General features: G+C 53.4%; 1 protein-coding gene across 1 annotated transcript; it reads right to left on the bottom strand.

Annotated features, from left to right (window-relative positions):
- Positions 1 to 2,193: 2,193 nt before the first annotated feature.
- CCN5 (cellular communication network factor 5) lies at positions 2,194 to 14,019 on the bottom strand. Its single transcript, XM_059407984.1, has 5 exons — positions 13,757 to 14,019; positions 13,487 to 13,579; positions 9,254 to 9,470; positions 4,997 to 5,251; positions 2,194 to 3,230 (listed from the first exon to the last, which is right to left on the bottom strand). The coding sequence occupies exons 2-5, from the start codon at positions 13,544 to 13,546 to the stop codon at positions 3,010 to 3,012; spliced, it is 753 nt and encodes a 250-aa protein (XP_059263967.1). The 5' UTR covers positions 13,547 to 13,579; positions 13,757 to 14,019; the 3' UTR covers positions 2,194 to 3,009.
- Between the last annotated feature and the right edge of the window lie 214 nt (positions 14,020 to 14,233).

The following is a 14,233-nucleotide window of genomic DNA, read 5'->3' as shown; positions in this document are numbered from 1 at the left end:
CAGAAACATTCCCCAATGTCCAGCAGGAGACGTGAGCTAGAAGGGGACCAGGCTTCGTAATAGCCCAGGCTGGAAACTACCCATGAAGTATAGAATGGATAAATGAAGTGTAGTATATTCATGCAATGAAATGCCACCCAGTGTTGAGAAGGGATGCACTCTTATTACTTGTGACAACATGGATACTATAATATAAATACAACTGGGGGAGGGGCAGTGCCTGGCTGGCTTGTTCCGGGGAGAGTGCGACTCTTGATCTTGGGGTCGTGAGTTCGAGCCCCACGTTGGGTATAGAGGTTACTTAAAGATAAAATCTTTAATTTAAGTACAAATAAATATATAATGGGGAATGGCTGGGCCCAGTACCTCTGGGCTATGAGTTTCTGTGGGGGTTAGTCTGATTTTTACCTGTAACCTTGCCCCCAACACCACCTTCTCTTGTTTATAAACAAGAAAATTCTCAGCCTTTGCCTCATATCACTCTCTGACTTGCAAAGAATCGTGGAGCAGGATTGTACAGATTATATTTCAGGTGAACACAGAGGAACGACTGACCTGATACAACACCACTACGTGATGGGAACTCGCTCAACACAGTGATCGCATAGGGCGGGCACTTCTATTTATGCCCGTTTTACAGGTGGAAAGACTAAAGCCCTGAAAGGTCCAGAGAATGATGGCTACAACTGTTGTTTAAATCACATAGTACTCAAGAGCCCTCTGTGTAGAGTACTGCCCTCATCCCTGTTTTAGAGGAAAGGACACTGAGGCATAAAGAAGTCTGGTACCCTGCCTAAGATCGCACTAGGAAACCTCAGAGCCAAGACGGGGCAGATGGCCGAGCCCACCCTGTGCCGCTCTGTTCCGAGCTGCTGGGTAGTGAGGTCGCAGACCTTGCAACCAGCCGGCTAGGGGTCCAGCACCACAACCCCAGGACAACTCACTCATGGTTCCAAATCTCCATTTATCCCATCCTTACAATGGGAACCTCAGTAGCACTTTCCTTCAGGGGGTGTCCCAAGTGCAACATAGAGTTGTGGGGAAAGCTCCTAGCAGCTGTCTTCATCCTGACTGTCATCACTTCTAGAGAGAATATCTGAATTTTTCCTGGCCACGTGTTCAGAGTTTACCTTGCGGAACCTGACCCACTGAAACTCTCAGCGTGTGAGAGACCATCAGCCCAGTCTCGAGTCAGGTCAGCTTGGCGTGGGCTAAAATCTCTCCCCAGCTGCAGACCAGCTTTTCTGGACAGACCACTTTCCCAAGCAGAGTCCTCCTCTGTGCCCTGAAGTTAGTTCTATTCTGTCAAGATTGGGTGGTCAGATGCTGCCTGTGATTCTCAATCTGGGGTTTTGGGAAGAGGTGGTCCCTGAGCAAAGTGCCGGGGGCAGCTGTTCCGAAGGGCGGGTCGTGCGCATCCTGGGAGCTGGGTTGTCCTTCCCCTGCTCAGCTTCATACCTCATCGCCCCACACTCCCAGGCTCCCTTGCCTCTTACCTTCCCGGGGGGGGGGGACCCATGGGAGGCACCCCTAGAAACTGGGGCAGGGGGTGGTGGACAGCAGAAGCCAGGTCTGCCTCCCCAGCACTGTCGGCTTTTTGTTAGTTCTGTAAGGCTGCACCTGCTCCCGGTAAAGAGACCTGCTGTGATTCCATCTTCCGCTGGCAGGTTCCAGCTTCTGGGCTCTCCTTCAAACCCTCCGTTGCAACAGCTGGTACCAAGTGAAAGAAGCCATTCATAGAAGAGTACCCAGTCTATTGATGTGAGGTTCGAGAACCGGCTTTCCATCGTCTTCAGTCATAAAACTCAGAACAGGTTTTGCCTTCAGGGGCAGAGAGGATGACCAGGAAGGGGCCAAAGGAAACTTCCTGAGAGTCTGGACATGTTTTGGACCTTGATGGAGGTCTTGATCACACAGGTGTTCACATTGGCAAAGACTCTATAAACCGTGCGTTAAGACCTGTGTGTTTCACGGCATGTAAACCGCGCCTCCATAAAATTAGTTTAATAGGAAGAAATCCGAGTTTAAATACAGAGAGTGCTCTCCAATTTCCTGGTTGGAGTCTGATGAAAACACAGTTTTTATTTTTAAACATAACATGTAGATCACAGAGGAGGATGGAAAATTTGTACATAGGTGTTTTTTTTTGTTTTTGTTTTTTTTTTAAAGCAATAAAACATGAGACTTCAGAGAGAATGTCACACTTGGGTTGGTTTATTTCAGGCCATGTTTCCCAGTCCCCAGGGGGCTATCCTTCATGCTCCCCTACTTTTCTCTGGTCTCAAATGTTGCAAAGCACCAACCTATATATAAAGTGTCTAGCTCTGCGCCTGGTACATTGCAGGTGCCTGAGAAAGGTTCATTCCTATGAATACAAGTCGGGTTTAACGGATCACTCTCAGGCCTGTTTTCCGACTTTCTTCCAGACAGTGTGATTTCACCTTGTGACTTTCACAAAACATGCGACCTCTGAATTCTACCCTAGATGGTGGGGTGTGGGGGAGCTTTCTCAGACAGCATAAGCCTGACCTACAAGCTCTTGCACAGACACGTATACAGGGACATTTTTATGTCACTCCTGGGAAAAGAAGCAGGAGATTCAGAATATCTGTGTGCCCCTCTTCACCACACCCTCAGGAAAATAGCCAGTCCAGCCCAGCACCTGCCTCGGCCTGATGATTAAGGGACAGCTGGTTGCCCTATCTGCTGGGAAGCTTGCCTATGCACATGTTTGATAAAGGCTGTTGGGAATGGCGCAGAAGACCCTGGAAACCTTGGCCAGCCCCCTAGGCCATGAGGTAGAGGAAGAGGGCTGGGGCAGACATCCCGGCTCTATCTCAGGGTCCAGATGGAGCAGACGGCTTGTGAACATTCTGGTCCTCCAGGGCCTGGATGCCGTTGCCTAGCCAAGGGCGTGAGGAGGGGCCATCTGCCTTCTGCTCAGGGCCCAAGCGCTGGCTTGCCTACTGGGGAGTGCGGTCCCGGAGCCCCCAGATCCCCAGCCCTGCTCTAGAAGGTGCTGTTCCGTGGGCCGTGGCCCCTGGCAGGTGGACAGGGCCCGAGCAGGCAGAGGCGGCGCTGGGTCTCCAGGCGGCAGAGGAGGTTCTGGTTGGACACCCGAGTGGCCACGCCCAGCCCACAGGTGGTTGAGCAGGGGCCCCAGGCTGTGCTCCACTCTGGGCAGGGGGCGCCAGGGGGTGGGGGAGCCACAAGGCCAGAAAACTGGGGTCCTGGGGGAAGAAAGAGAGGTCAGCACTGTGAGGTCAGGGCCTGGCAGCCAAGTCAACCCAGCCGCCAGCGGCGCCCTCATGGTCACGTCCCTTAGCTTCTCTGGACCTCAGTTTCTTCCCATGTAAGTTTTCTAATGGGTGATAGTTAGGACTGAGTAAAATAACGGAGGGAGCATGCTTAGCACGGTGCTGTGAGCACCTCGTTTGTGCCGGGTACTAGGCAGCTATGATGGTGCCGGCCGTGATGGTCCCCCAGTACGTGGTGGGTTTCTCATTTCTGCACCCCATGGCATCTTCCAGGAAGAAGGTTGCGGCCTGTGAGTAGAGGTGCTGGGACTCGGTGGCAAAGCTGCTAGGGTTGTGAGGCTGTACCCGGAACAAGATGGGAGGGCTCGGCACCGTCTAGCTTCTCCTCCTCCTCACATCTTATTCTGCTTTCTTAATATTGTGGTGTCCTTTCTTCCGGTCCTTATTAACCAAATGGTTCTCAGCTGGCGGTGACTGTGCTCCCCTCCTTTGGTGATGTCCAGAGACATCTTAATGGACACGGCTGGGACTGAGGCTACTGGAACCCAGCAGGGATGTTTCTAAACACCCTGCAGGGCACAGGGCAGCTCCCCTACGAGAGCGCCACCCAGCCCGAGTGTCACTCGTGCCCAGGTTGAGAAAGCCTGTGTGATATGCACCTGTGTGTGTGGAGGGCGTACAGGGACACACATGCACACACACACACACACACACACACACACACACTTACAGACACACGTAATGGAGATGAGATTGCATTTACAGTGTCGCACCCAGATTTTTCATATATAAGATGAACTCACTGGCATTCTCCTATGTATTTAAGTGAATGTGTTCCATTCCACAACAGGGATACTGACAGCCACCACGGATGGAGTGCTCTGTGCGAGCTGCTGCTGTGACTGCTTTCCTTGGGCTTACTCATCCAGACCTCTACAACAGCTCTGCAAGTTAGACACACTTACCCTCATCTTATAGTTGGGGGAACTGAGGCACAGAGAAGTTAAGCAACTTTCTCAGAGTCACACAGCTAGGAAATAGAGAAGCTGGGCTTAGAACCCAGACAGACTCCATGCTGAACCCCATCCTGCTCTACTCTGATGCGGCACCAACATCAATGAACCAGTGCCTTCTTTTCAGCTGCCTTTCTTTAAAAAGATCGTGTTCATATAATGACAATAACCCACTAATGTAACAGTAACAAGTTCTCTAGAACCAAAGAGTTTATAGCAAGAGGTAACTATCTTTCCTCCATCTCTGACCACCCCTAAGCCCACATCCCAGAGGCAACCACTTCACCTGCTTCAGTTTTGAGTTCCCCTTTGGATAAGCCCAAATAACTACATATTTATAATATTACATAACATTTAAATTATATGAATGTATTATTAATGCATATCGCTATATTAGAAATAGGCCACTAGTGTCTATCATAATAGTATACCTCTGCTATGAAACGGGAACATTCGATCCAAGTATCCTAGCCCTCCCTTCCCTTCCCTGCTCCACCACCAATTTTTATTTTCCATTATTTATGATTTAGAATTATTTGCTTGTTGTTTTGTCCGTTTAAAGAAGTCTTGTGACTCCCGCTGGGCTTTCCGAGTGTCCTCAGCCACCAGCCCCTCCCAGCAGCGGTCAGGGAAACCTGAGCTCTGACAAGTCCAAGTGTCTTGGCTCCAGGGGAAGCCCCACCCCGCGGTGGCCCTGGCCCCGGCCTGGGCCCCCCCAGCACTCACCTTGGGCTGGGAGGGGCCGGACCCCCAGCTCCCTTCCCTGGTCGCACACCCACTCAGGGCAGCACTTGCCGGGGACCTCAACCCTCCTGGGATGCGGACAGTCCCAGCTGGGCAGCCGAACGTCCTCGCTGCACAGGGGCACACAGGTGAAGCCCCCGTCCTCACACTGGCAGCGAATCCGGCAGTGGGGCTGGAAGGTCTCGCCATCCCGGTACAGGCGGCCGTTCACCTCACAGCTCCCGTCATCCTCTCCCCCTGCAGAGGAGAAACCGGACCCCCATCCATGACCCCCAGCTTTTCCCTGGGCAAGACCGTGCCAGCCGCATCCTCTACCCGGTCTCTCGGCAGAGCTGGCCAAGATCCTGCTGGGGACCCGGTCCCTTCGGCATCTGCTCGCTGCCAAGGTGCTCCAGCCGGTCCCCATCGCCAGCCTCCCCTGGGGCCCGCGGGAAGACAGTGTGGTGTACCGCATCCTGGCATAGGCGCTGTGGGGACACTGGCCTGGTTGGAGCCCCCACTCTGCTTTTTATTAGCTATGGAGCTTGGCCAAACGACTTTACTTCTTCCTACCTCAGTTTCCTTATCTGCAAAATGGGTTATAATGGCACTTATTTCACAGGGTTGTGGTAGAGACCAAATGAAATGATATATGTAATGAATCCAACATAAAAGAGACCTTCAACAGATCCCAGATGCTCTGTTGTTATTATTAATGTAATTAATTACTATATACTATATTATTAAATATATAACTTACATTCGCACTGAGAGTTCATGCAACACACTTTCAATGTGCCTCTGCCAGGCTGTAGTCACCCCTGCCAGGCCTGGGCTTAACCTGCTGGCTTTGTGACTTTAGACAAGTTGCTTAACTTCTCTGAGTCACCTTAACAATAGCAATGATGAGAACAGCTCCATGCCTTCAGGTACGGGAGACGATATTCCATAACTTCTAACACCGTGCTAGGCATACAGTAGGTGCTCAAGGGACACTCTTCAAGTGAAACCCTCAAGATAGGGGTGTTATTCCCACTTCCTGCACTGAGCAAGCACTCCTTGAGGGCGGGGGCCGCCCTATAATGGCTCAGAGCATGGCTGGGACACACCCAGGTCATTTGAATGAATGCCTTGTGCAAGACCCAGCAAAGAAGAGACACTCATGAAAGGGTTCTGTTTTCTTACGGTTCCGGAGATGTGTCGTGTGCCCCTCCTGAGTGCCAAGCCACTGGGATCCTAGACAGGACCAAGACGTAGTCCTTGTCTTGAAAGATGGAGCACCAGGCAGGGGACAGATGTGAAAGTCACCATCTGCCAGACAGAATGAAAAGCCAAGGAGAGGCCTAGGTGAGCCGCCCGGAGAGGGCAGAGCAAGGAGGAACCGAAAGTCCTGGAGACTCCGGGGGCAGTTCAGCTGGGTCTGGGGAAAGATTTGCCCGAAGGCAGGTTTTCCCAGGTCTTCAAAATAAAACCTCCAATAGGCCCATACCTACGCAGGGATTTGGGACCTATGCGGGGATTTGGGATCTGCGCAGATGTGGGTGCCAGCCCCTGTTCCCACTTGCTAACTGTGGGGCTTGGGACAGGTCACTGCACCTCTCTGAGCCAAATTACCCGGCTCCCAGGGCCACTGGAGGATTAAAGGAACTAGTGTACTTAAGGCATTTTTCCAAAAGCCTGGAACATAGCAGATGCTCAGTGAACGGGAGTGGGGGAATGTCCGTTCCTCGGGGAGGACAGAACGAGAGCCAGCTCTCTCCTAGCTCCTTCCAGGCCACAGCCCTCTGACGCCAAATCCCTGACCTTGGGCCTGGATCATGTGGCCGCCAGACTAGGGGCAGCTGCCCCTTAATCCTGAGGGGTCTCCCACCAGATTCCTGGGGCCACAGCCCTGGGCTCCTGGTCTCCGGGAGGATCTGGTAAACAGAGGGATTGTTTCGGAAAGTCAGCTGGAGGGGTGATAATTTTAGCAAGGTTTCCTGGCACCTCTCCTGGTCCTCCAGCTCAGAGCTGGCTGGGGGCGGGGCTGAGGATCCCTGGGCGGCCACTCCCCACCCTGGGGTCTGTGTACCTTTGTGCGGGGTCCCAAACACCAGGAGGCACCTCCTAAGGTGCTCACTCTTCAATCCGCCAGCCCCTACCCCCTGCCAACCATACACACATACAGTTGCCAAAATCCTACTTCCTCTTCAAGGTCCTTCCAATGCCCCCTTGTCCGGCAAACTCCCTCAAATAACTTCAGAGCCCAGTCTTGTCACCTGGTGATCTCTGTGTCCCTCTTTCCCTCGGAGAATCCCTTGCAGGAGAAGGAACAACAGAGGATTTTTTTTCTCCCCTTTGGCCACTTGCAAACTGTGTGACCTCGGAGAGGTGACTTCACCCCTCTGAACCCCAGTTCTTTCATTTGCAAAGTCATTTTAATAATAGAACCTACCCCTTATTAAGGGTAAAATGAGATCACATGTGTAAAGGTCGTGCCCACAGGACACGCGCCCTGAAAGGTTCCTGTTCCTACAGCCTCCCCGGAGCTCTTACTCTTGTTGTTTCATTCAGTCAGTGCTTATTTACTGGGGGCCTCCTGCATGCTAGGGACTTATGATACAACAATGGTTAAACAGGCAAAAATCCTGCCCTCATTGGAGCTTTCGCTCTCATGGAAATAAACACTATAAACAAGTAGAGTTTATGATGTCCAGTGGTGATTAGAGCTAGAAAAATAATGGGAGGCAAGGTTCAGGAGTGTTGAATATGGTGATCGGGGAAGGCCTCCCAGAGAAGGTTGTATTTGAGAAAGATGAGAAGGAGATGCAGGAACTCGCCATGCAGGTATCTGGGGGGAAAGAGCATTGGCAGAGCAAACAGCCAGTGCAAAGGCCCTGCAGTGGAAGCTCCCCTAGGGTATTTAAGGAACAGAATAGGCCAGCATGGCTAGAGCAGAGAGCAGGAGAGAGGGGGGGAGTTAGGCAGGGTCAGAGAGAAAATAGGAGCAGGACATTACGGGGCCTTGTAGCCACTGAGAGGGCTGGCTTTTACTTGGAGGCAGTGGGAAGCTGTTGGAGGCCTTGAGGAAAAAAAAGGGATGTGATCTGATGTATGTATTGAAAGGAGCCCTGTGGCTGCTGTGTTGGGAACACAGTAGGGGGTGAGGACAGAAGCGGGGAAATTATTATAGGGCTGCTGCAACAGCCAGCACGTGATGGTGAGGCTCAGACCAGGCTGGTAGCCGTGGAGGGACTGAGAAGGGGCCAGAATGTCAGGTTCTAGAATATTGTGAAGACTTCGCTGGTGGGCGTATGTGGGGTGTACAAAATGACAGATATCAAGAATGACTGTAATTCATGACTGTAAGGTTTTGAATTCAAGCCGCAGGGAACAGAGACCAGGGATGCTGCTGAAGGTCCTGCCAGGAACAGGACAGCTCCCCTCCCCCAATATAGAATGATAACAAAGAATTGTCAGGCCCCAAAAGCAAAGTTGAGAAACTCTGATCTAAAGCATCCAAAGGCACAAAGGCTTGGAATGGTGGGAGAGGGAACATGCTTCAGGTCACCAGTAAATGGCAAACTCAGGATTTGAACTCAGGTCCTAGGGCTCCCACTCCAGGAGGAAGGCAGAATGAAATGTTGCATCACACCCTGTGATCCATGCTCCATCTCTGCAGGTGTGTGCCCAGCTGTGCCCGACGCCCTGTGCCTGTCCCTGGCCACCACCCCGAGCTGGTCCAGTCCCGAGCTGCGTAACAGTAATCGTGCCAGTAAATATTACTGAACCTCAGCTGGCTCATCTGTAAAGTGAGTCCGGAAGGACTTAGGTCGAAGGGTCCTTGCGAGGATTATGTGATTTACGTGAGGGTCCTGGGGTAGGTTTCAGCATACCGCCCGACGCCTATTATTCCATGCCCTCCCCCCCAAGTAAACGGTTGCACTTTTATTTCCTCAGAAGTGTGGCGAAGGTCCTGAGAAAGGGTAGTGATTCCCGGTTTAAGGAATCTGAGAGGACTTCTCGGGGGAGGAGTGTGTGAGGTTGGCTTTGGCAGTCGGTCGTGGTTTGAATGGATAGGAATGAGGCGACGCTGTCCAGGTGGGCGGCGTGGTGGAAGCCAAGACAAGAGGGGAGGAGCCGAGGGAGGGCCTGGGGAAACATGGGCCACCAGGTGGTGCGCCTTAAGTGAGGAGATAGAAAAGAGCTTCTCTTGGACCCAGGACCCCTCAGCCTTGACCCTCCCAAACACACCCACATCCGTCCGGCAAACCTGCTTACAGAGGCACACAGCCCCTCGGTATCCAGAGCCCACCCTGGGTCGGCAGACCAGTCCCTGGCTGGGGTCGCAGACGTGGAGGTGGTCGCAGGGCTCCCCCAGCCGCCGTGCGCACACCCGGCAGCAGCCGCAGCCGTCCAGCACCAGGGGCACCCCCAGTGGGCATCGGGGCGGTGGCCAGGGACAGGCACAGGGCGTCGGGCACAGCTGGGCACACACCTGCAGAGACAGAGCATGTCACTCGGCCACGGGCATTCCAGGTGGGCAGTGAGGGGTCCACGTTTTGGCCCAAGGGTCACACAGACCTGGCCTTGAACCTTGGCAGTGTGGCGACACCCTTCCCTAAGAGGCAGCGTGTCCTTGTGGTTGCGAGCAAGGACTTTGGCCTAGAGTCGCAGCCCTGCCTCTGCTCCTTATTAGCTGAGTGACCTTGGGCAAGTTACTGAAGCTCTCCAAGCCTCAGTTTCTTCATCTGTGAAAAGGGGGCAACAGTAATATTGAACTCAGAGGATTGTTTTCAGGATTTCATACATGAAATGTGCGTGTTAAACCCTGAGCACAGAGCCCATGCTGTAGATGCGCCTTGCCTTAGCCGTGATGATCACGGTTGGGAATTACAAGGGATGAGCCGGGCCCTGCCCTCAGAAGCTTACAGAAAGGCAAAATCAACAAAACAAAGGATTACAGTGGCAGGGCACTGCACATTTTCTAGCATGTAGACTGGAAATATTTGTCCTGACAGCTAAATAAATCACACAGTATCATAGATGTTTTTGATCTTTGGAACAATCCAGAATATGTTTCTGGATATGTGTCAGATCCGCCAGGAAACTTGGTAAAATACTGATCCCCAGGCCTCCCCTGGGACTTCCCAAATATAACTTCCAGAGACAGGCTCTGGAATCTGTGTTTTTATCGGGCTGTCCTGGGGCTTCTGATGCATAGCTAGGATTTTGACACCTCTGTCAGGGAGAGATGGGGGAAACTGAGCTCCAGCGAGACAAAGCATCTTGCCGAAAGTCAGAGTGTGTTAGCTGCAGAGCTGAGCCCACTTCCTCCTTAAGGATCCTGTAATTGGGAAAAGCCTGAGCCAGGGACCCATCCCCCACGGACAGGGTCAAGGTATTGATCCAAGTGTCCTGGTTGTTCTTCCACACTCAGGGCAGAGAAACAATCAAGCCAGAAGCCAGATGCCATGGTCTCCCCATATGTCCATTTGAAGGTGGGGACCCAGAGGCAGGCATAATTCAAGATATTCCCAGGTAGCTCCCTTTGTAGGGGGCCGATCTTTAGTTCCATAGGATCTTTAGAGGACCAAAGGGTTTCATCTGGAGGATGGAAGACTTACAGTTTACAAAAATAGAATGAATCACCTCCAAACTTCTGTGTGGCCCCAAAGCAGGCAATGAAACCCTTGGCCCTCTTTGTTCTACCCCTAGGATCCCCCAGTCCTGCAAACTTGCCTTCAGTGGCCTGCAGGTTGCACCCCAGCCACCAGAGGCCGCCCCAGACCGGCCAACCAGCCTGGGGGGCCGGGGTGGGGGTGGTGATTCCAGGCAGGGACAGCACTGGTCAGGAGGCAGGCGGGCAGCTCTGTGCCCCAGGCCTCGCAGGGGAGTGAGTCACCATCTCTGCAGGAATTCCATGCTGCAGACTGGGTGATACTGAAGAGATTCTAGAGAAGATGGCCTAACCTTGCCCCTCAATGCCTGGTCCGGACCAGCAGCATCCGGCTTGTCTGAAAGTCTACGGCAGCATCTAGGGCGCTTTTTTTTTTTTTTTAAAGAATTTATTTATTTATTTGACAGAGAGAGATCACAAGTAGGCAGAGAGGCAGTCAGAGAGAGAGAGGAGGAAGCAGGCTCCCCGCTGAGCAGAGAGCCCGATGCGGGACTCGATCCCAGGACCCTGAGATCCTGACCTGAGCCGAAGGCAGTGGCTTAACCGACTGAGCCACCCAGGCGCTCTAGGGCGCCTCTTTATGAACCCAATGCTGCACTGTAATAAATCTGGAAACAATTCTCATGGAATCACCCTGAGGAGCCATCAGCCTGACTTTGGGATCCCTGTGCAAAGCAGAGGTTGGGCTCCCTTGGTTAGTGAGAAGTGGAGCCCCTGACCAGAATTGGCTCTTGGGTCCCTCCCGCCCAAAAGCAGGGGTGCCAGGCCACAAGCCTTCTGCTTTGTACCTGGGTTCCTGCCCCAAGCTGCCTACGGGGTGAGCTTGGCTTAGGGGGATGTGCTGGTCCTGACACCCAGGTGGGGCCACTAATTATACCAATGATGTGGCCAGCATTGACCACGGGCATGCCGTGAGCTGTAATGTGCTAATTCAACCCTTTCAGATGAGGCACTCGCTTTGTGTCCACAGGAAAGACCAAGAAACAGAAGCTCAAAACAGTGTGGGGACGAGGCCAGTAAGAGGTAGAGTCAGGACTGGAATCCAGGTCCACGGGAATCCAAGGCCCAGGCTCTCATCACCACAACCCACCTTTGTCCTTGGGCAGCTCTGCTGCCAGCTTAGCCTCTGCCTCAGTTTACCTATTTATTCAGGAGGGACAGTGAGAGGTCAAGGGAGCCCAGCCAAGGAGAGACCTGTCTTCTCTGGACCCCCTGGATCTCCAGGGAGACTCCTGCTGTTTCCTCAGAGCCGTGCTGCAGTCACCAGAGGGATGAGCCCTGGATGTGGAATATTCTAGAAAAGAGTTGAAATCCAGGTTGTACCTGGATGGGCTGTGTGACCTTCAACACACCATATAAATGCTTCGTGGGGAGGAGGCTGTTTCCTTCTCAAAGGGGTGAGACCACCTATCTGGAAATGGGGACAGGGATTAAAAGAAGTCATGGCTGGCTCTTGGTCACAGTGATTTTGTCTGTTTCCGGGTCTCTGTCACCTGCCCCTGTTCACCGACCTGAGCCCAGGAGCCCACAGGCTGCCGGAGGACTTAGAATTCTCTCCCTGAGGATGGTTGTGGCTTTCTGTGTTCATGATGACTAAGTCCCTGATTCTGTGCGGGATGCCGCCCACCCAGCTCCCGGGGACAGGGAATAAGGGAGGGGTGGACAGTGAGTCCCAGACAGCTTCCTTTGAGTCTTTCATTTAAGCCTGGCCCCGGAACCCCAAGTCCCCTATTCCAACTACCCAAGCCACCCACCCGGGCATCGGGTGTTGCTCAGCCCCTTGGGGGAGAAAAACAGTGGGGTCAGGATGCCAGCTGGGCTCACAGCCTTGCCCCCCAGTCCTACTGAGGATCCAGGAGAGAAACGCTCCTCAGAGAAATGAGAAATGATCCTCAGAGAAGCATGACATACAATGAGATTGTGGCTTGTGGTGGGGCCAGTCTCCATGGCATCAGGAACTCAGCATTTGCTGAAGGAATGACGGGGCTCGGCAGCTGGGGCCTTGGTCCAGGTAGGGGAAAAAGCACGGGCAGCAGGAGAGACACAAATAGAAGTGCCCCTTCCCTACTCCCCACACAGCCAAGCCCACCTGGGCTCCACCGCCTCAATTACTCTGATATTTCTTTGCTGTGTGATTTTAGGCAAGCTGCTTGCCCTCTCTGAGCCTTGCTTGCCCAAAAACAGGGGATAATAATTCCTTATGAGGCTGTTGGATATGCTAGGCAAGGTAGATATTTCACAAACCTTGTGAAAAATGTTCCCTGAGAGGAGATTGCTATTCCATGAACGTCTCCCTGTCCCCTCTTCAGCCCGGGTCTGCAGGTCACTCACACCCAATAGCAGTAATGCCCTTGCGGTATGAACTTTCCCATCAGGTAGACACCAACATCCATCCAAATCCTGGCTCCAGGTAGGCAAAGCAGGTTGTATGTTGCATCTTCCCATATATAATGAGGACACCCCCCTCAGCGCTGTAGAAGGGCTCTGGGGACCGCCAGTAGTCATGGCCCTCTCTTTTGAAACACCTGCCACAGTCCAGGTCCTGTGCTGAGCACTTCTGATGAATTACCATTGTGATCTTTGCAAAGACCTTGTGATCATTATGCCCATTTCACTGAGGGAGCAGCTGAAGCTCAGAGAGAAGGGACTCGCCTAAGGCAGCACCGCAGAGCTGGCCAGAGACAAATGTCTGGGCACCGGGGAGGGAAGCTGGGCTGTGCCTGACACCAGGGACCTGCAGGAAATCTTCCAGGGGATCCTTGGCAATGATCCCACACCTCTCCCACCACACCAAGGAAGTCAGCAGGACGTTTTGGGGCCCGGGGCCCCCTTACCTTTGAGAGGAGGCAGAGGAGGGAGAAGGCCAGAAGGTGGGTCTGTGGTGTGCCTCTCATGTCACTGTGTCCCCCACGGAGCCAGCTCTGAGCCTGGGAGGCAGGACCTACTCTAAGATTTTATGTTCCGGCGGCTGTGAGGTCACTCCCAGGCGCACACACACACACACACACACACACACACACACACACAGACGTGTGCGCACACACTGGCCTCTGCATTCCCCCTCCTGTCCCCATCCTCATGCTCCCACGGATGAGCCCATTTACCTGAAGAGGAGACCGCAGAGGCCACTGAGAGGGTGCCTGCCAGTGTGTGTGTGTGTGTGTGTGTGTGTGTGTGTGTGTGTGTGAGCGTGTGAAAGCCAGAGCCAGTGACAGGCTGCCAAGAGCCTGTGACAGGCTGGCAGGGGCCCCTCTTGCTCCTCCCAGCCCAAGGGGGTGGCCGCCGCAGCCCTGCCCCAGACCCCAGCCCGAGCCCCGGGACGCTGTGGACCCAGCAGGAGCTCCGCAGGACACCCCCCTTTGCAGCGCTGACCCAAGTCCTCCGAAGCCCTGTGGCCCAGACTCTGGGCAGTTTCGGCTGGGCCTGTGGTTTCTGGCAGGAAGATTGGCAGCCACCCAGAGGCGGGTGTGACCCAGAGCAGCAAAACTTCCCTGGGCGGCCTGTTTGCTTTTGGCAACAAGGGGCCTCCCTCCCGCCGGCTTTCCTGGGCTCTGGAAGGTGGCCCACGGTGCATGAGCCCG

This window comes from Mustela nigripes, chromosome 7, assembly GCF_022355385.1.
Source record: "Mustela nigripes isolate SB6536 chromosome 7, MUSNIG.SB6536, whole genome shotgun sequence".
In the NCBI taxonomy this organism is placed as follows: Eukaryota; Metazoa; Chordata; class Mammalia; order Carnivora; family Mustelidae; genus Mustela; species Mustela nigripes.
Note: the sequence above shows the minus strand (reverse complement) of the source record. Positions and strands in the feature narration are given on the sequence as shown.

What these genes read in the sequence shown, in the direction of transcription:
- CCN5 (XM_059407984.1), bottom strand. Translation starts at nt 13,546, where the DNA reads ATGAGAGGCACACCACAGACCCACCTTCTGGCCTTCTCCCTCCTCTGC. An exon ending in TCCTCTGCCTCCTCTCAAAG is followed by an intron (nt 9,471 to 13,486) that starts GTAAGGGGGCCC and finishes CTGTCTCTGCAG; the next exon opens with GTGTGTGCCCAGCTGTGCCC. An exon ending in CCGAGGGGCTGTGTGCCTCT is followed by an intron (nt 5,252 to 9,253) that starts GTAAGCAGGTTT and finishes TCTCCTCTGCAG; the next exon opens with GGGGAGAGGATGACGGGAGC.